The 21,388-nt window shown below is 41.1% G+C and overlaps 1 protein-coding gene across 1 annotated transcript in view; it reads left to right on the forward strand.

Annotated features, from left to right (window-relative positions):
* The first annotated feature begins 9,512 nt into the window (after positions 1–9,512).
* Positions 9,513–21,388, forward strand: part of LOC105498957 (transient receptor potential cation channel subfamily M member 6) — a 183,204-nt gene continuing 171,328 nt past the window's right edge. The window contains exon 1 of the mRNA XM_071077660.1: positions 9,513–9,894. Within this exon, the coding sequence (XP_070933761.1) occupies positions 9,886–9,894 (9 nt within the window). The 5' untranslated portion in view covers positions 9,513–9,885. The remainder of the gene's footprint in view (positions 9,895–21,388) is intronic.

A 21,388-nucleotide genomic window follows, 5' to 3' on the forward strand; every position in this document is an offset into this window, starting at 1 on the left:
CCATTTGTCTATTTTTGCTTTTGTTGCCATGCTTTTCAGGTCTCACCCAAAAAGCTTTGCCCAGATCAAAGTCTTGAAGCATTTCCTCGATGTTTTCTTCTAGTAGTTTCACAGTTTCAGGTCTTCTATATAAGTGTTTAATCCATTTTTATTTCATTTTTGTATATGGTGAGAGATAGGAATCTAGTTTCATTTTTCTGCATATGGGCATCCAGTTTTTCTGGCACCATTTATTGAAGAAACTATCCTTTACCACTGAATGTTCTTGGCACCTTTGTCGAAAATCAGTTGGCTGTAAATATGCAAATTTATTTGTGTGTCTTTAATTTTGTTCCACTGGTCTATGTGTCTGTTTTTATGCCAGTATTATGCTGTTTTGGCTACTATACCTTTGTAATGTATTTTGAAGTCAAGTAGTGTGATGCTCCCAGATTTGTTCTTCTGCTCGGTATTTCTTTGGCTATTCAGGATCTTCTGTAATTCCATTTGAATTTCAAGATTTTTTTTTTCTATTCTTGTGAAGAATATCATTGGTATTTTGATAGGAATTACACTGAATCTGTAGATCGCTTTTGGTAGTATGGTCACTTTCATAACATTAATTCTTTCAATCTATAAACATGGAGCATCTTCATATTTTTTTATGAACTCTTTAATTTCTTTCAACAGTGTTTTACAGTTGTCCTCATAGAGATTTTTCACCTCCTTGGTTAAATTTATTCCCAGGTATTTTTTTTAAAGCTATCACAAATGGGATTGCTTTCTTGATTTATTTTTCCAGTAGTTCATTGTTGATGTATAAATATGCTACTGATTTTTAAATTTGTTTGTAGAGATGTGATCTCACGATGTTGCCCATCCTGGCCTCAAACTTCTGGCCTCAAGTGATCCTTCTCCCTTGGCCTCCCAAGTACATAAGTAAGCCACTGTGCCCAGCCAAATGCTACTAATTTTTGCATGTTTATTTTGTACCCTGAAACTTTACTAAATTTCTTTATCAGTTCTAAGAGTTTTTTGATAGCACTTTCAGAGTTTTCTATACATAAGAGCATGCCATATGCAGATAGGGACATATGCAAATATGACTTCTTCCTATCCAATTTGGAGCCCCTTTTTTTCTTTCTCTTGTCTAATTGCTCTGGCTATAACTTCCAGTACTATGTTGAATAAAAGTGGTGAAAGTGGGCATCCTTCTCTTGTTCCAGTTCTTAGAGGAAAAGCTTTTAGCTTTCCCCCATTTAGTGTAATGCTAGCTAGCTGAGGGTTTGTCCCATGTGGCTTTTATTGTGTTGAGGTATGTTCCTTCTATACCTAGTTGGTGAAGACATTTTATCATGAAGGAATGTTGAATTGTATCAAATGCCTTTCCTGTGTTTGTTGACATGATCATGTGGTTTTTGTCCTTCATTCTGTTGTTGTGATGTATCACATTTTTTGATTTGTGTATGTTGGACCATTCTTGCATCTCTGAGACAAATCCCACTTGACCATGGTGAGTGCTCTTTTTAATGTGCTGCTGGATTTGATTTGCTAGTATGTTTTTGTGGATTTTTTTTTTTTTTCAATCTATGTTCACCAGGGATATTGACCTAGAGATTTCTCTTTTTGTTGTGTCCTTATCTGGTTTTGGTATCAGGGTTATGCTGGCCTTGTAGAATGAGTATAGAAGAATTCTCGCTGGGCACAGTGGCTCACCCCTGTAATCCCAGCACTTTGGGAAGCCGAGGCAGGCAGATCACGAGGCCGAGAGATTGAGACCATTGTGGCTAACACGGCGAAACCCCGTCTCTACTAAAAATACAAAAAATTAGCCGGGCGTGGTGGTGGGCGCCTGTAGTCCCAGCTACCCAGGAGGCTGAGACAGGAGAATGGTGTGAACTCGGGAGGCGGAACTTGCAGTGAGTTGAGCTCGCCCCACTGCACTCCAGCCTGGGCGACAGAGCGAGACTCCCTATCAAAAAAAAAAAAAAAAAAAAAAGAATTCTCTGTCCTTCAATTTCCTGGGAGAGTTTGAGAATAATTGGTATTAATAGCTATTTTTAAAATGTCTGGCAGTTAAGCCATCAGGTCCCTAGGTTTTTTGTTTTTGTTTTTGTTTTTGTTTTAATTATGGGAGACTTTTCATTACTGATTCAATTTTTTTACTCATTATTTGTCTGTTCTGGTTTTCTACTTTTTCTTGGTTCAATCTTGGTAGGTTGTATATGTCTGGGAATTTATCTATTACCACTAAGTTTTCCAATTTGTTGGCATATAGTTGTTCGTAATAGTCTCTAATGAATCTTTGTATGTCTGTGGTATCAGTTGCAATGTCTGCTTTTTCATATTTGATTTTATTTATTTGGATTTTTTTCTTGGTTAGTCCAGCTAACGGTTTGTTTTGATTATCTTTTCAAAAAATGAACTTTTCATTTCATTGTTGTTTTTACTGCTCTTATCTTTGTTATTTCTTTCCTTCTACTGATTTTGGGTTTGATTTGTTCTTGCTTTCCTAGTTTCTTGAGATGCATTTTTATATTGCTTATTTGAAATTTTTTTTTTTTGAGACGGAGTTTCACTCTTGTTGCCCACACTGGAGTACAGTGGCACGATCTCAATTCACTGCAACCTCCGCCTCCAGGTTCAAGCAATTCTCCTGCCCCAGCCTCCCTAGTAGCTGGGATTACAGGCATGCGCCATCACGCCCAGCTAATTTTTATATTTTTAGTAGAGATGGGGTTTCTCCATGTTGGTCAGGCTGGTCTCAAACTTCTGACCTCAGGAGATCCGCCTGCCTTGGTCTCCCAAAGTGATGGGATTACAGGTGTGAGCTACCACACCCAGACTTGAAATCTTTTTAGTGTAGGTATTTATTGCTATAAACTTCTCTCTAATACTGCTTTTGCTGTATCCCATAACTTTTGGTAGGCTGTGTTTCTATTTTCATTTAAGAAACTTTTAAATCTTTCCCCTTCTTATTTTTATTTTTATTTTTATTTTTGAGTCAGAGGTGCACCCTGTCACCCATACTGGAGTGCTGTGGCATGATCAGGGCTCACTGTGGCCTCAACCTCCTAGGCTCAAGTGATCCTCCCACTTCAGCCCTTCAAGTAGCTGGGACTACAGGCATGCACCACCACACTTGGCTAAAATTTTTTGAATTTTAGTACAAATGAGGTCTCATTATGTTTCCCAGGCTATTCTTTAACTTCAGAACTCAAGCAATTCTCCTGCCTTGGCCTCTCAAAGTGCTGGGATTACAAGTGTGAATCACCACACCTGCCAAAATTTCCTTCTTAATGTTTTCATTGATCCATTGGTTGTTCAAAAACATGATGTTTAATTTTTATATGTTTGTACCATTTCAAAACTTTCTCTTGTTTCTAGTATTATTCCAATAAGAATAAGAATTATTTTCTACTCAGAAAAAATACTTGATGTGATATTCATCATATTAAATTTGGTGAGTCTTATTTTGTGGCCTAACATGATCTATCCCAAAGAATGTCTCATGTGCTACTGAAAAGAATGTGTATTCTGCAGCTGTCAGATGAAATGTTCTATAAATGTTTTTTAGGTCAATTTGTTCTAAAGTGCAGTTTAAACCCGATGGTTTTTGCTGGTTTTTCTGTCTAGATAATCTGTTAAATGTTGAGAGTAGGGTGTTGAAGTGTCCAACTATTGGTGTATTGGAGTCTATACCTCCCTTTAAATATAATAATATTGACTTTTCTATATGTGGGTGCTCCAATGTTGGGTCATATATATTTACAATTGTTATATCCTATTGCTGAATTTATGCCTTTATCATTATAATGACCTTATTTGCCTCTTTTTACAATTTTTGACTTAAAGTCTGTTTTATCTGATGTAAATATAGTTATTCCTGCTTGCTTTTGGTTTCTGTTTGTGTGGAATTTCTTTTTCTCATCCCTTCACTTTCAGGCTATTTGTGTTTAAAAGTGAAAAATTAGTTTCTTGTAGACCGCAAGCAGTTGGGTCATTTAAAAAATATATTCAGCCAGTCTATATCTTTTTATTAAATTAATTACTTGATTAATTTAGAGACAGGATCTTGCTATGTTGCTCAAGCTGGTCTCAAACTCCTGGGCTCAAGACATCCTCCTGCCTTAGCCTCCCAAGTAGCTGGGACTACAGGCATGCAACACTGTACCTTGCTTAGGCTATATCTTTTAAATGGATAATTCAATCCACTTCCATTCAAAGTTGTTTATTATTATTTTGAGACAGGATCTCAGTCTGTCACTCAGGCTGAAGTGCAGTGGTGCAATCTTGACTCACTGCAACCTTTGCCTCTCAGGCTCAATTGATCCTCCCATTTCAGTCTCCTGTATAGCTGGGACTACGGGCACACACTATCATACCTGGCTAATTTTTGTATTTTTAGTAGAAATGGGGTTTTGCCCTGTTTCCAGGCTGGTCTCAAACTCTTAGGCTCAAGCAATTCACCCACCTTGGCTTCCCAAAGTGCTGGGATTATAGGCATGAGCCACTGTACCTGGCCCAAGGTTATTATTGACAGGTAAATACTTATTTCATTTTGTTAATTGCTTTCTAGTTGTTATGTATATTCTTCCTTTCTTTCTTCCTTTCTTAATTTTTATCATTTCAGTTTAGTGGTTTTCTACAATGATAAAATTTGATTCTTTTCTCTTTCTCCTTTGTTTATCGACTCTACCGGTGAGTTTTATACTTTTTCACATTTTTATGATGGCTATTATCATCTTTTTACTTCTAGATGCAGGCCTCCCTTGAACATTTGTCATAAGGCCAATTTAGTGGTGAGGAATTCCCTCAGTTTTTGGTTATCTGGGAAAGAGTATTTCTCCCCAGTTTCTGAAGAATAGCTTTGCTGGATATAGTATTCATGAGTAGCAATTTTTTTCTTTCAATACTTTGAATATATCTCTTTTATTGCCTGGCCTGAAGGTTTCTGCTGAGAATTCTGCCGTTAGTTGAATGGGAATTCTCTCATATGTGACTTAACACTTTTCTACTGCTGTTTTTAGAATTATGTCCTTGTCTTTGACTTTTAACCACTGACTACTAATATATCTCAAGTTGGGGGACCCTTTGAGTGAATATATTTGAGTCTTTTTAGATTTCTGGATGTAGACATCCATACTGTTCCCTAGACTTGGGAAGTGTTCAACTATTAGTTCTTTAAATTGGTTTTCTATGGCTTTTCCCACATTTTCTCCCTCTGGAATATACAAAATTTAAATATTTGTTCACTTTATAATCGTGGCCTATAAGTCCTATAAGTAGCCTTTCTTCCCTCTCTTTTTCTCTTATTTCTTTTTTATTATCTAACTGGATTATGTTATGTTATGTTATGTTATGTTATGTTATGTTATGTTATGTTATGTTATGTTATGTTATGTTAGAGATGAGGGCTCATTATATTGCCCAGGCTGATCTTGAACTCCTGGGCTCAAGTAATCCTCTCACCTCGGTCTCCCAAAGTGCTGGTATTACAGGTGTGAACCACCGTGCCCAGTAACAACCTATTTTCAAATTCAGAGATTCTTTCTTCTCCTTGATTAGGTCTGCTACTGAAGCTCTGTATTTTATTTTTATTTCATTCACTGAGTTCTTCAGTTGCAGGATTTCTGAGTTTTTTTTTTTAATGATATCTATCTGTTTGCTGAATTTCTCATCCATACCATGAATTGTTTTCCAGATTTCATTGAATTGTCTATCTGTATTTCCTTGTATTACATTGATTTTCCTTAAGATCATTACTTTGAGTTCCTTTTATAGCAATTTGTTGACTTCCTTTTTATTGGGGTCTGTTAATAGAGAATTATTATGTTCCTTTGGTAGTGTCACATTTCCTTGCTTTTTTATGTTTCTTGTGTTCCTGAATTGATGTCTGTGCATCTGGTGGAAGAATTACTTCTTCCCAACTTTCTAGAGTGGTTTTTGTAGAGGAAGAGTTTCACCTGCAATTGGGTCTTAGTGTGTCAGTTGGGAAGGGTGTGGTGACTCTGTTTATGAGTAGATGCCGTGGTATAGTCTCCATGCAGATTTTCAGCTGCATTCAATGTCACTAACAACTGTGGGAACCTCAGAAGGCCAGGCTGCAGAAGTTTTTGTAGGGTCATCATTATCATCACTATAGGTTGTTAATGTCCTTGGTGGCAAGTTTGGGATTCTCCTATTCTCATTTTCCCCACAATGGCGAGATTTAGCTAAGTGGATCCCTCTTGGTATTACGTCTGCCATTGTTTACAAGCAGCTGCTGTGGTGCTGTGTTCTAGGTGCAAGGTGCTTAGGGTGGCTGTGAGGCCAGGGTCCTAGGCTCAGGGTCTCATGGACCTATTGTGTCACCTGGGTCTTGGTAGGTTTGTGTTCTGGGCAGGATTGGATGTAGGTAACTCACAGCACCAGGATCTATGTCTTTGAGGCATGCCCCTTCCCCAGCAGCTCAGGTTCTGGAATTCAGTAGATGGAGCTGTTCTGCCAAAGTACCATTTCCTCAGGAGGGACTATACAGATTCAGCTGAGTTCAGAGGGTGGCAGAGGGATCATGGAACAGTTCTGTCACTGCATGGCCCCATGAGGAAGGGTTTGGCAGTTGCTCACAGCTTGGCTTAGGGATGTCAGGCCACCAGGCTGGGGTGATTCAGTGGCTCCTTAACCTCAAGGATGAAAAGGAGGCATGGCTACTCAACTCTGGAGCAAGACACACTCCTGCAGTATTTCTTTTTTTTTTTTTTTTTTTTTTTTGAGACGGAGTCTCGCTCTGCCGCCCAGGCTGGCGTGCAGTGGCCGGATCTCAGCTCACTGCAAGCTCCGCCTCCCGGGTTCACGCCATTCTCCTGCCTCAGCCTCCCGAGTAGCTGGGCTTACAGGCGCTAGAGACGGGGTTTTACCGTGTCAGCCAGGATGGTCTCGATCTCCTGACCTTGTGATCCGCCCGTCCTGGCCTCCCAAAGTGCTGGGATTACAGGCTTGAGCCACCGCGCCCGGCCAGTATTTCTAGTTTCAAGATAACTTAGTGCAGTAACTGTGCAGGCCACCGCGGGTGGGGCACGGTGTTGGCTTCTTTTCTGGGGGATTGCCGCTATGTGGCCTCTAGGCAGCTCCCTCCGCTGGGCCTGTGAGGGCTGTAGGGGATACCAACAGGGAAAACTGTAGGTATCCAAGATGTTGGTGAGAGCTACTGGGATCCTCTTGCCTACATTTGTGCTGTAGGGGAAAGTTCCTCCTGATTCCTGGCTGATCCTGGCTAGAGAATGAGGTGGTGGGGTCCCAGGGCCTCCTTCCATTCTCTATGTGGATATCATGAGCTTCTGTGCTCACCAAGGTTTCTGTTGCTGTTTTGACATATTCCAGCATGCTCCTTTGATTATTTTTCTTAAAATGTAGTTGTTTATTTGTTGTTTTGTGTCTCTTTGTGGAAGGGATGAATGCTAAGGGCTTCTAGTCAGTCATACCTCTCAGTTTCTCCTTCTAGTGCCCACCATTTTAGGCGCTGCCTAGAACATTGGAAACTGACCCAGAATACTTGTTATATTCTACAGACAAAAACAGTATATGGGTGTAGAGACAGGAACTAGCTGAATTTACTTAGAATAGTTTTACAACATTGAAATAGTTAAAATTTGTTTTCTTTGATGAGGGGAGGTGAGGTAGGGAAAGAAAGATCCACTGATTTTTTCTTTTTCTTCCTTTTTTTTGTGGGGGCTGGGGCGGGGGACAGAATCTTGCTCTGTTGTATAGGCTGGAGTGCAGTAGTGTGATCTCAGCTCACTGCAACCTCTGCCTTTCAGGTTCAAGCGATTCTCATGTCTCAGCCTCTTGAGATTAAAGGCACATACCACCATGCCCAGCTAATTTTTGTATTTTTAGTTGAGACGGGGTTTCATCATGTTGGCCAGGATGGTCTTGAACTCCTGGCCTCAAGTGATTTGCATGCGTTGGCCTCCCAAAGTGGTGGGAATACAGGCATGAGCCACCGCGCCTGCCCCGTGTTGATTCCTTAAAATTAACTTGGCAATTCATGGTGACTATCTCAGCAAGGATGATAAGAACTCTGAATCATCAATCTACTTCTAAGTCAGCAATCTAAGGGCAATCAGGAAAGTGACGTTTAAAAGTTAATAGCATAATAAACACAACTGACAACTAGCTCTTAAGTTCTTTTTACAGCACAATATTTTAGACCCAGTTCTGACTCTCACTGGTTGCTTGGCAGGAAATGCACAATCCACTTCACCCTGTTGGTGGCGTGGAACTCCACGGTATGTCCTAAGAGAAGCCATGTATTTACAATATCATCTCAAGCTGCTGTTCACAGGATGCTAGACAGAAATTTATCTAAATATAATAAATCTGCCATTCCTCTGTCCTGGATGAGTTGTTTTGTTTTTTTCTTTGAGATGCATTTATGAAGAACTGATGGTGTAGTATAATAATTGCTATTCATAACAACCATTTAAAGAAAAAATAATAATCCTTTGATGAGGTTTTAGTGCCTCCAAGTTATGTATACCCATTAATTTGTCCTTCCCCTTTTTTTCATACCCTTGGTCTCCAGAAGAGTACTTACTCGCAATTCAAAAGAGCATTGAAGTTTTTAGAAATGAGCATAGTTGGGAAGACAAACAAGGCTGAGGGAACACAGAGATCCTGCTAATGTTACTTATAAACCTCTGGAATTTTAAGAAAAAAGTGTGTAAGTGATAATCCATCTTTTAATGTGGGGCTCAGAAATGAAAGGTAAAAATAGAACATTTTATAACGAAATATTCTGCAACACATGAGCCCCGCATGAGGTGAAGGTCTTGTTTGGTGAAATGGGAATTGTTCCTGCTTGGCAGGGATGGATACTGACATTCAAGAAGTTAGGAATGTGCTAAAGGTTGCATGAATCCTAAAGTCAGTTCTCAAATTTAGATCTTTATTCATTTATTTATTTATTTATGATGGAGTCTTACTCTGTTGCTCAGACTGGAGTGCAGTGGCACAATCTTGGCTCACTGCAACCTCCACCTCCTGGGTTCAAGCAATTCTCCTGCCTCAGCCTCCCGAATAGCTGGGACTATGGGTGCACACCACCACACCCGTCTAATTTTTTTGGTATTTTTAGTAGAGACGGAGTTTCACCATGTTGGCTAAGCTGGTCTCAAACTCCTGACCTCAGGTACAGTGGCTCATGCCTGTAATCCCAGCACTTTGCAAGGCAGACAGATTACTTGAGGTCAGGAGTTCGAGACCAGCCTGGCCAACATGGTGAAAACCCGTCTCTGCTAAAAATACAAAAAGTTAGCCAGGCGTGGTGGTATATTCCTGTAATCCCAGCTACTTGTGAGGCTGAGGCAGGAGAATTACTGGAACCCGGGAGGCGGAGGTTGCAGTGGAGGCAGAGATTGCAGTGAGCCAAGATTGCGCAATTGCACTCTGGCCTGGGCTGCAGAGCAAAACTCCATCCAAAAAAAAAAAAAAAAGAAAGAAGAACTTAACATCGAAGTTGAATTTAGGACGCTAACTGCCAGCTCAGTGGACACGGTATTCACAGCACACATGCCCAGGATTGATAAGGTTCCCTTAGCCGATCTCCTGCAGCTGGAGAGCTCAAACAGATGACGACAGGAGTGTTAATCATTTCCTTGCTAAGCAATAGTAGTCAGAAGTTCCTGCTAAAAGTGAAATCACCCCCTCCTGTTTAAACACAGTTAAAAACTTTTAACTTAGTTTATGTTGCAGTTTCTCCCTTCTAGGTTAAGCACATGGAAATTTGTTTAGCAATTCTTTTCACAGCATTATTTCCATTTGTTACTCCCACAAGCTGGAGTTTATCTGATTGTATGGTACATGGAAAATTCAGGACAAAATTCAATGGCCGAAGGCTGAGCGAAGTTTACCCTGGCTGTAGTTATGAAGAGGGTAAGTGAATAAACATCTTTGTTGCTCTTACTTATGTTTATTTTCTGTTATGCTAGATTTTATACACCACAAAATGCACAAAGCATAATCTTGCAATTATAGTTAACCATTTAGATTTGCTTGATAATTGTGTTTAAGTGATCACAGGCTAAAACTAAAATTAAAATGCACACTGAAGCATGCATGACAAAATTGCTTCAGTTTCTTCTCGAAAAAAAAGTTTTTATTAATTAAACAGCTTGTTTTGTTAATTGAACTGTTATTGGAATGTATTTCTGCATTGATGTAATGTTGGACTGTTCAGTAAATAGACTAGAGACCATTTTATGTGAACGAAAAGACAAATAATTTTATTATTGGAAACAGTCAAGTTGGAAACTGGATAGAACATCTGGAGGCAGGATTTAAATGTCAAATAATTCTGGTTCAAATAGAAATATTGTTTTATGGCTGTGTGTTTCTATTTAGCAAATGACTTTTTTCTCGTTTCTTGAAATCTATTTGAAATAGATTTTTCATGACAGTTTTATAAATAAAGCCTCTATCAATATCTCAATTATTTTCTTTCCTGAAAAGGAAAATTATATTTGGTTATAATGAAAGGACTTTCATTAGAAAAATACTGGTTCTTTTATTGCCCATTCAATTGCGATGATGTTTATTTCAAGAAAAATACAGATTATTTTTCTTTGAGGCATAGTACAATCCTGGGCACATAGAAGACTTTGTGGAAATAGCTATTGATTATTTATCTTAAAAAAATAAAACTGAATTTATACTAATAGATTTTAGAAGATAGTTTAAGTCATTTGTGTAAGATCTTGCGTTAGCCTCTTGAATACCTGGGATTATAGGCATGTGCCACCACGTCTGGCTAATTTTGTATCTTTAGTAGAGATGGGGTTTCTCCATGTTGGTCAGGTTGGTCTCCAACTCCCAACCTCAGGTGATCCGCCCGCCTTGGCCTCCCAAAGTGCTGGGATTATAGGCGTGAGCCACCGCGCCTGGCCAATTTCTGCTTATCTTTTTATGTGCATGACATCTTTCCAATATCATGGCCAACCGTGGGGAATACAGATTGTCTTGTGACCCTTTCTGTCCCCAATGCCTAGCAGAGGACCTCATACACAGTAGGAGTATGTGTTTTTATTTTTTATTTTTTTGCTGGATATTCTTTTTACAAACATTTGTGCTGTTCTTAATGCTGGTATACTGCCGTAACTCTCCGAGATCATGTATTATGTCCAATAGGCACTGAATGTATGTTTGTTGAATGAATGGTTGATGCTTGACTCTGGCACATAGTCTCTGTGTATATGAGTGGTTAGCTTTAGTTCTGAAGGAGACGGAAGGAGGCTGAGTGACTTGGGATGTTTTTTGATTGCCAGTAACAGAACACTTGATTAAGTCTGGCAGAAGCAGAAACAAAAGAGAATTTATTGGCTCAAATAGCAGTTCAGTGGTACACGTGGCTTGAAAAATAGCTAAACACTGGCTCAAAATGATCTCTCTCTCTCTCTGTCTGTCTGTTATCTGTTATTCTGTTCTCAGACAAGCTTTCTCCTTGAGATTGTAAAATAGCTGCCAGAATCTCCAGAAGCCCTATTTGCTGTTTTCAATTCAGCAGAAAAAAGAGAATGTCTTTGTTCAGCATTCCTAGGAAACAAAATCATAACACTCACTCGGAGTGAATGAACTCTAGTCAACACTAACTATGGCCAGAGAGGTTAATGTACTGCTTTTATGAGCTTCTAGGACTCAAGCGTCAAGCTTTACTGTTGGATGAAGGGTGGGAGAAAGGTGGATCCCCAAATAAAAATAAAGGCAGTTGCCATATCAGGAACGGATATCTGGAAGTTAAGTAATAAATGTCTATGACACTTAACAATAACTCAGTGACATTAAACAATAAATGTGAAACATAAAGATGGTTATTTCATTCTCTTCTGTTCTACTCCCCCTAAGTATATTCAAATATTAGTAATTCATATATGCAAGAACCTAATCACCTCTAGCTCTATAAAGAGGTACATATAGGTACTACCTGTTAAGGAGAAGGCAGATGGAAAGAACCTGCTGTCAAAAGAGATATCAGAGAGGATATATAGCAGTTTCAAAGGTACCTGAAATTGTACTTTGGATATAGTAGATTCTTAACTAATATCTGCTGATTTATTTAAAGGAGGAAAAGAACATGACTGGGCAAAGGGGAAGGGATATTTGTTTTCAGCCTACTGTGTACTAGGCATCATATTCAGCTCTCAATATATATGTCTCAATCGTCACAGGATTAAAAAAAAATCTTCATTTACAGTCACAAGATAGAGGTTCAAAAAAGCTAAGTAACTTGCCAAAAAGTCAACTAATGAGTAAAACAAGTCTGTTGTGCTCTGAATTACGTACCTTTTCATAATACCACAATTGTAAAAATCAGATATGAGTTGAAAGATAAACTCAGATATTGGCTGTGGCAACTCAATTTACCTGACTAAAGAATAGAGTATGGACTAGGCACAAAGGCAGTCCTGAAAATTGACAAAAAGTAGCATCATTCAGGACAGGGGATGGCAAGCTAGGGCCTGTGGGCCAAATCCAACCTCCTGCATGCTTTTGTAAATATAATTTCATTGGAACACAGTCACATTAGTTTGTTTACCTATTGTCAGTGGCTGCTTTTGCATTACAAAGGTACAGACGAGTATCCCAGTAGCTGAGTAGTTGGAACAGACACCATATGGCTTGTGAAGACTAAATATTTACTATCTGGCACTTCACAGAAAATGTGTGTCAACTTATAACCCAGCATTTACATTTTTATGTGATCAGTTATTCTCAGAAGGGATGAGATTGTCATTATCATTCCAGGACTGTTGACAATTCTTGTGGCTATATGTGTAGCATTCTCCCAAGCATCAATACATTCGTCTATTGAATAAACCTTTATTGAGCACCTACAATGTGTTGGACACTATGAGCTCATATTCTATTGTGAAGATTACAGAAGACAGTTGGAGGCCGGGCGTAGTGGCTCACGCCTGTAATCCCAGCACTTTCGGAGACTGAGGCGGGCAGATCACCTTAGGTCAGGAGTTTGAGACCAGCCTGGCTAACTCACCACTTTAGTAGAAGTGGTGAAACCCCACTTCTACTAAAAATACAGAAAAGTAGCTGGGCATGGTGGTGCGTGCCTGTAATCCCAGCTACCCGGGGGGTGAGACAGGAGAATTGCTTGAATCTGGGAGGCGGAGGTTGTGGTGAGCCGTTGTGAGCTCAACCCTTGGCAGAGGGCCTAGAAGGCGGTAGGGGATCAAAATAATAAATACTTGATGAGTGAACTAATGAATCAATGAATGTGGTAGAGGTAAGCACAGGATGCCAAGGTAACAGACATAACCTAGACTATGATGGGATGAAGTCAGGCTGCGAAGTTGAAGAAGTATAGAAGTGAAAGGAGAAAAGGCTGAAAGTGGGGTGGCCAGCAAAGAGAGAGGGTTTGTAGTAGGAGTTCAGTGGACCCTCTTGGGACAAGATGTACCCCTGTGCGGCTGGAGGAAAAGAGGACTGAGGTCCTCAGCCATATTTGGTAGGAGATTTGATGTGGGATATAACAGAAAATTATTCAGTTCCCAACTGAAGAACCTCCAGAGGCTTTTTGCTGCTGACAGGATTAAATCAAGACTTCTTGGTGAAGCTGCCAAGTCCTCTATAATTTATTCTAGGTTGATTCAATCTTGTTTTTTTAATTTATATTTTCAAGTTTAAATAGAGATGGGGGTCTCACTATGTTTCCCAGGCTGGTCTTGAACTCCTGCCTTGGCCTCCCAAAGTGCTGGGATTATAGGCACGAGCCACCACACCCAGCCTGATTCAATCTTACTTCCCTTACTTCCTTACTCAGCTCCTGCCATCTGATTTTAGGCTTCGTGATGGTGCTTTTTTTAAATTTTTTTTTATTTTTTCAAATCCAGTGTCTTTAAAAAGATATTTCACCTCCTTGGGATGCCCATTCCTCTCTCTCTCTAATCTACATTACCCATTAGATAAGATCTGATGCAATTGTGACCTTTCTGACAGATCTCGCCTACCCACATCAATCTTCACTGATGTCTTTTTTTTTCTTTTGGATTTCTTTACTTGTAACCATCAACCACTTCTTTTGGATTCCTTCACCCTTCACCTGTAACCATCAACTGCTTCTTGTTTTAAAAAATTATTTATTTTTGAGACGGAGTCAGCTCACTGCAACCTCTGCCTCCCAGGTTCAAGCAATTCTCCTGCCTCAGTCTCCTGAGTAGCTGGGATTATAGGCACTTGCCACCATGCCCGGCTAATTTTTATATTTTTAGTAGAGACGGGGTTTCACCGTGTTGGCCAGGATGGTCTCGAACTTGTGACCTCAGGTGATCTGCCTGCCTCGGCCTCCCAAAGTGCTGGGATTACAGTTGTGAGCCACTGAGCCTGGCCCATTCACTTATTTTAGACATGGAATCAATGCTGCCTCGGATGATTTTGAAATGTTTCATGGGTTAATGCTTTGCATCCACCATTACGTTGTAGGTTTCCAGAAATAGGGAACATAAGACATTTCCCTCATATCCTCTTAGTACCCAGAATAATACTTTATGTACACTTAATATTTGAGTAAACACTTAAGCATTTACTGAGTAAATGAATGAATGAGTCAGATGAATAAAATGTTATAAGATTGAAAATGCTGCTGAAAAAGGAAGTTGGAAAATGGAAAATAATTAGAGAAGATGCTAATAGGACAGGGAAAATAATTTTCACTTTGCAGTTAGAGGTATTCTAAAAAGGTCAAGTTTTAAGGAAAAATATTTAAATTAGGAACTCAGATGTGGAGAAGCGAGTTAACTACTTCTGAGTTTAGGGCACTTCATGATCATTTATCTGTGCAATTTCTCTTCTTGTTTTTATTTATGTATCTGTTTGTTCATTTGTTTATATAATCCGCTTTATCTCTATTCTCTATTGTCATTCCCTTTTATTTCCACAGCAACCATTCTAATGAGGTTAATGTGCATCCTCTTCGTGTATGTGGTTTTGTAAAATCTGTAGTTTTGTTTTTTTAGTAGGTATTTGTACAATTTTTATAAATATGTTCATATGCTATGGATCTTAATCTGCTTTTTACTTTTTTCACTAAACATTAAGGATTTTAGGATCTATACATATTGCTGTGGTATAGATCTATTATTTCGAATTGCTACATAATATATACACTCCCTGGTGTGAATTCACTCATTGTACCTATTTACACCTCCAGTGATGGAAATTAATATTACCTCCAATTCCTTATACTACAAACTATGATGAACTTCCTCATAGTGTCCCTTCAAAGATCTAGTGTGAGAATTTATTTGGGCTCTAGATCCAGGAATGGGATTGCTGGATCACAAAGCATATGTTTATTTAATATGAGTAAGAGGTATCAGGTTTCTCTGCTGAATGGAAGTACTAGTCTACACACATTTGTTCCTTCCCTGCTCCCCGACCCCTGCAACCAACCAAAGAGTGCCTGTAAACTACAATCACCAACGCTCACAGGCTGAATGTTATTATCATCTATTTGGGACACAGCAGAAGGAAGCAATGGGGTGACAGGTGGACTGAGAACAGGAGAGACTCAAAGGGGCCAACAGGTGGCCAGCTCCTCCCGCAGCCTGGAGTGGAATCTGAAAGCCTGGAGGCTCTGGCTTTGCAAGGTAAGGGTGGGCCAGGGCGAGGCAGCAGGAGACCCCAGACCTGACAATGGGAGCTTACCTAAGCCATGGCTCAGACACCCAACAGGTGTGCTTTCCTCAGTGCATGCACTTGCCAGTACTGACTCGGCCGCCTTCCAGGGTATCCTGCCGCCCAGCGGCTGCCTCCTGCTCTTCTTATCTGTGGTGGCCTAGTGGGGCCGTTGTCTCCTCTCTCCAGGTTCCTTTGTCTCTCTTACATCACTCCTCCCGCAACCTGGTGCCACGAAGACTGCCAGAATTTGAATAGGTTGCAGGGAACTGGAGGGAAGTCCAGGAAGGGCCACCTCCCCAGACTCTCCATGGGGCACCATCTTGTTCCCAATCTGGAATCTGTTCACTTCCCAGCCTGCACCCAAACCCAGCTCAGACCTTTGTACTCAGCCCCACCCACTTCTCCAGCTGTCTGGGTCCTGGGGCAGCCCTCTTTGTCACTGGCATCCAGAACCAGGCCAGGTCTTCTGGTGAGACCCTAAAGCTGGTGACGTGTTGACCTCGCTTGTCCTTTATTGCTGAGAACTGAGCTCTTGACTGTGTCAATGTCATGGCACCATATTCTTTGACCTCTGAGAAGTCCTTGCCACAGTGACCCTTTCCATGCTCCTTTGAGGGGAGTTGCTCTGCCATTCGGGATGGCAAGAGGCACCATCAGGTTGTATTCCTGAGACCTCAGTACCCCTGGGCCTCCAGGCCCAGCCACCTCGCCCAGCCTCAGAAGACAATGTGAAAAGTCTCCCACTGACCAAAGATGGGACGAATCACATTTCAATAACAATGAGAATTGCAACAGACTGTCAATTAGTTATCTATTACTGTACAACAAATAACTGTAGAGCGCTGCTTAAAGGCAACACATTTATTGTATCACATAGTTTCTGAGAATCAGGAACCCAGGAGCAGCTTACCTGGTGGTTCTGTCTCAAGGTCTCTAATGACACAGAAGTTAGGCTGTGAGCTGGGGATACATTAATCTGAATCTGGGTCTGAAAGATCTGCTTTCAAACTCCCTTATGTAGCTTTTGGCAGGAGACTTCGGTTCCTCATGATGTGTGCTTCTTCACGTGACTGTTTATAACACGGCTTCCCCCAGAGTGAGTATAGAGAGAAAGTGGGAGTTGTCCAGCGAGTGCCCACCTAATCTCGGACGTGACACAGCATCATGTCTGCTACATTTTATTGGCTATACAGACCAATGCTTGTACAATGTGGGAGGGAAGTATACAAGGCTGTGTGGACAGGAGTCATTGGGGACCATCTTGGAAACTGACTCTCACAGTCCGAAACCCTTCAGATGTGCTTTAATCTATGAGTTCACAACAATATTTAAAACAAACAAACAGCTGGGCATGGTGGTCAGCGCCTATAGTCCCAGCTATTCAGGAGGTTGAGGAAGGAGGATTATTTGAGCCCAGGGGTTTGGGGCTATAGTGTACTATGACTGTGCCTGTAAATAGCCATTGCATTCCTGCCTGGGTAATATAGCAGACTCCACCTCTACAAACAAACAAACAAAGTTGTTCTTCTAAGGATGACAGAGAACCATACATTATCTTAAAAACTGGGGAAATAGACTGGGCGCGGTGGTTCATGCCTGTAATCCCAGCACTTTGGGCAGGCGGATCACGAGGTCAGGAGTTCGAGACCAGACTGACCAACATGGTGAAACCCCATCTCCAGTAAAGATACAAAAAATTAGCTAGGCAGGATGGCACGCACCTGTAATCCCAGCTACTTGGGAGGCTGAGGGAAGAGAATCGCTTGAACTCGGGAGGCGGAGGTTGCGGTGAGCCGAGATTGTGCCATTGCACTCCAGCCTGGGCAATGGAGTGAGACTTTGTCTCAAAAAAAAAAAAACAAAAAACAAAACAACAACAACAACAGCAAAAACCAAAGAATAGATGAGTAAAAGTTTCTCTTTATAAAATTATTTCAGCTGGGCCAGGCACGGTGGCTCACACCTGGAATCTCAGCACTCGGGGAGGCAGAGGTGGGCAGATCACGAAGTCAGGAGATTGAGACCATCCTGGCTAACACGGTGACACCCCGTCTCTACTAAAAATACAAAAAATTAGCCAGGTGTGGTGGCATGCGCCTGTAGTCCCAGCTACCCAGGAGGCTGAGGCAGGAGAATCGCTTGAACCCAGGAGGCGGAGGTTGCAGTGAACCGAGATCGAGCCACTGCACTCCAGCCTGGGCAACAGAGTGAGACTTCGCTCAAAAAAACAAAAAACAAAACAACAACAGCAAAAACCAAACAATAGATGAGTAAAAGTTTCTCTTTATAAAATTATTTCAGCTGGGCCAGGCACGGTGGCTCATGCCTGTAATCCCAGCACTTTGGGAGGCCGAGGTGGGTGGATCACGAGGTCAGGAGAGCGAGACCATCCTGGCTAACATGGTGAAACCCTGTCTCTAGTAAAAAAAATATATATATATATAAAAAATTAGCTGGGTGTGGTGGCATGCATGTCTAGTCCCAGCTACCCAGGAGGCTGAGGCAGGAGAATCGCTGGAACCCGGGAGGTGGAGGTTGCAGTGAGTCGAGACTGATCGCACCACTGCACTCGAACCTGGGTGACAGAGTGAGATTCTATCTCAAAAAAAAAAAAAAAAAAAAAAAAGTTTGGGGGGGTCCTCGTTAGTATAGTGGTGAATATCCCCGCCTGTCATGTGGGAGACCAGGGTTCGATTCCCCGATGGGGAGGCTAATTATGTTTGGCTGGGTACGGTGGCTCACGCCTGTAATCCCAGCACTTTGGGAGGCCGAGGCGGGTGGATCATGAGGTAGGAGATCGAGACCATCCTGGCTAACATGGTGAAACCCCGTCTCTACTAAAAATACAAAAAAATTAGCTGGGCATGGTGGTGGGTGCCGATAGTCCCAGCTACTCGGGAGGCTGAGGCAGGAGAATGGTGTGATCCCAAGAGGTGGAGCTTGCAGTGAGCCGAGATTGCTCCACTGCACTCCAGTCTGGGCGACAGAGCGAGACTCCGTCTCAAAAAAAAAAAAAAAAAAAAATTATTTCAGCTAATGAAAATTACATAACAGGATTAGAATTTCCTATTACAAGCCACCTATAAATTAATGAATCTAGGTACTAAGCATCAAATGTTGTTGATGATGATAAGCAACAGAAACCAGAGATTAAGTGCCATCTGATGAAAAAACAGATCACCCACTAGATCTTGCCAAACAGACTGAACATGTCTGATGAAGCCTCTGGATTCAGTTGTCAACTTGCAGGAAGACAGGTAGGAGGAACATATTGTACTGTTCCCCAAATATGCAATTAGCAAAATCCATACTGGAGAGAATCTCTATAGGCCAAATGGCTTGGGTTATTCAATAGAAAAAGTGTAAGGAAAAGGGATGGAGGGAAACCCTGACATTAAAAGAAACAGAAAAGACCAATTTTTTTTTTTTTTTTTTTTTAGATGGAGTCTCACTCTGTTGCCCAGGCTGGAATGCAGTGGCGCGATCTCGGCTCACTGCAACCTCTGCCGCCAGGGTTCAAGCAATTCTCCTGCCTCAGCCTCCCGAGTAGCTGGGATTACAGGCACTTGCCACTGCGCCTGGCTAATTTTTGCAGTTTTTAGCACAGACGGAGTTTCACCATCTTGGCCAGGCTGGTCTTGAACTCCTGACCTCGTGATCCACCTGCCTCGGCTACCCAAAGTGCTGGGATTACAGGTGTGAACCATTGCGCCTGGCCCCAATTTTTTTAACAAAACAGTCCAGACTAACTCCAGAAGCAAGGAGTGTACACTTGATTGATAAAATCATAAAGAAATTCAAGGAAGGTATAAAAGTCTGAATAGTGGAAGGAAATTATTTCTATAAAAGTCAAGATCATTGTTACTTTTTGAGGGAGGGACAAGACAGTGATTGAGATGTGGCACATGGAGAGAGGCTTCTGGGAGGCTGGCAGTTTTATTTCTCGACCTGGTAGATAGTTACAAGAGCATTTACCTGGCAGTAATTCACTAAGACATTAATTTGAGTTATGGGATTTTTCTGGATCTGTGTTTTAGTTTTACAATAAAAAATAAAAAACAACATTTCTGAAGATAATACATGAGCGTAGTAAAATATTAAAAGTGTGTGTGTATAAAATTTCCTCTCATTTTAAAAGCATAAATGGTAGAATTACAATACCATGCATATATTCTGATCTTTGCTTATTTTACTGAATATTTTATTTTGTAGATCATTCTGTATCAAATAGGGCCAAATGGGATAAGAATTCAGTCTCAACTTCTAGGCTAGAACCAATATATTTTAACTTACAAATAACAGTTTAAATAAGTGGATATTTTTTCCTAAGAATATATTCCATTAAGTCAGAAGATGTCTCAATATAGAGATAGCAGGCGGGCTGGGTGCGGTGGCTCATGCCTGTAATCCCAGCACTTTGGGAGGCCGAGGCAGGCGGATCACGAGGTCAGGAGTTTGAGACTAGCCTGACCAATGTGGTGAAACCCTCTGTCTACTAAAAATACAAAAATTTGCCGGGCATGGTGACACACGCCTGTAATCCCAGGGAGGCAGAGGTTGCAGTGAGCCGAGATCATGCTACTGCACTCCAGGCTGGGTGACAGAGTGAGACTCCATCTCAGAAAAAAAAGAGATAGCACGCACATTCATTTTGAAGGTACGCATTTCGCATGCAGTTTAAAATTTACCTGTTCATTTTCCTCCCCAAGTTCTCAGCTTAAACAAACCTGCTCACACTTTGATTCAGACAAGATTACCTGGGAGAAGGGTGGATGGTAGAGTTAGTAAACTGCTTTTTCAGCATTTCCCTGGATGAATTCTCAGAGATATTTTATGGCAAGGATTAAAACAACACACTGGTGACTAACCTTTGTGCTTCTTTGTTGATAACAGCCTGTTTCTGATAATAATTAGGATTAAAGGAGACAGATGTACAGGCTTCTACAGCCTTTAAACTGTAATCTTGAACCAGTAAATATTTTCTAGGCACCAGATTATATTGAGTTTTTTTTTAAAAAAACAACTTGGCCAAGTGTTTTAACTATCTCTTTACTTCCTTTAATATTTCTTACTTTTTCAGGCACCTGAATAGTATTTTCTGAGTACCTACCAGGGAGTTAGCAATGCTCAGTGCCCTAGGGTACAAAGGAAGGAAGTATAAAGACTTACTGCTTACAGTCTTAGGAGATGCAACATATGTATCCATATAACAGAGCTAGAAAGCAAGACAGTATTATATATGTCTGTGGGTTTAAGTCACAATGTATGTAGAACATATATTGACTGGGGGTGAGGGATAAAAGACTACAAATCAGGTTCAGTGTATACTACTTGGCTGATGGGCGCACCAAAACCTCACAAATCACCACTAAAGAACTTACTAAACCGGGCGCGGTGGCTCATGCCTGTAATCCCAGCACTTTGGGAGGCCGAGGCAGGCAGATCACCTGATGTCAGCAATTGGAGATCAGCCTGACCAACATGGAGAGACCCCATCTCTACTAAAAATGCAAAATTAGCCGGGCATGGTGGCACAGGCCTGTAATCCCAGCTCATGGGGAGGCTGAGGCAGGAGAATCGCTTGAACCTGGGAGGTTGCGGTGAGCTGAGATAGCGCCATTGCACTCCAGCCTGGGCAACAAGAGCGAAACTCTGTCTCAAAAAAAAAAAAACAAAAAACCAAAAAACAACTTACTCATGTAACCAAATACCACCTGTTCCCCCAAAAGCCTATGGAAAA

This window comes from Macaca nemestrina, chromosome 14, assembly GCF_043159975.1.
Source record: "Macaca nemestrina isolate mMacNem1 chromosome 14, mMacNem.hap1, whole genome shotgun sequence".
NCBI lineage: Eukaryota > Metazoa > Chordata > Mammalia > Primates > Cercopithecidae > Macaca > Macaca nemestrina.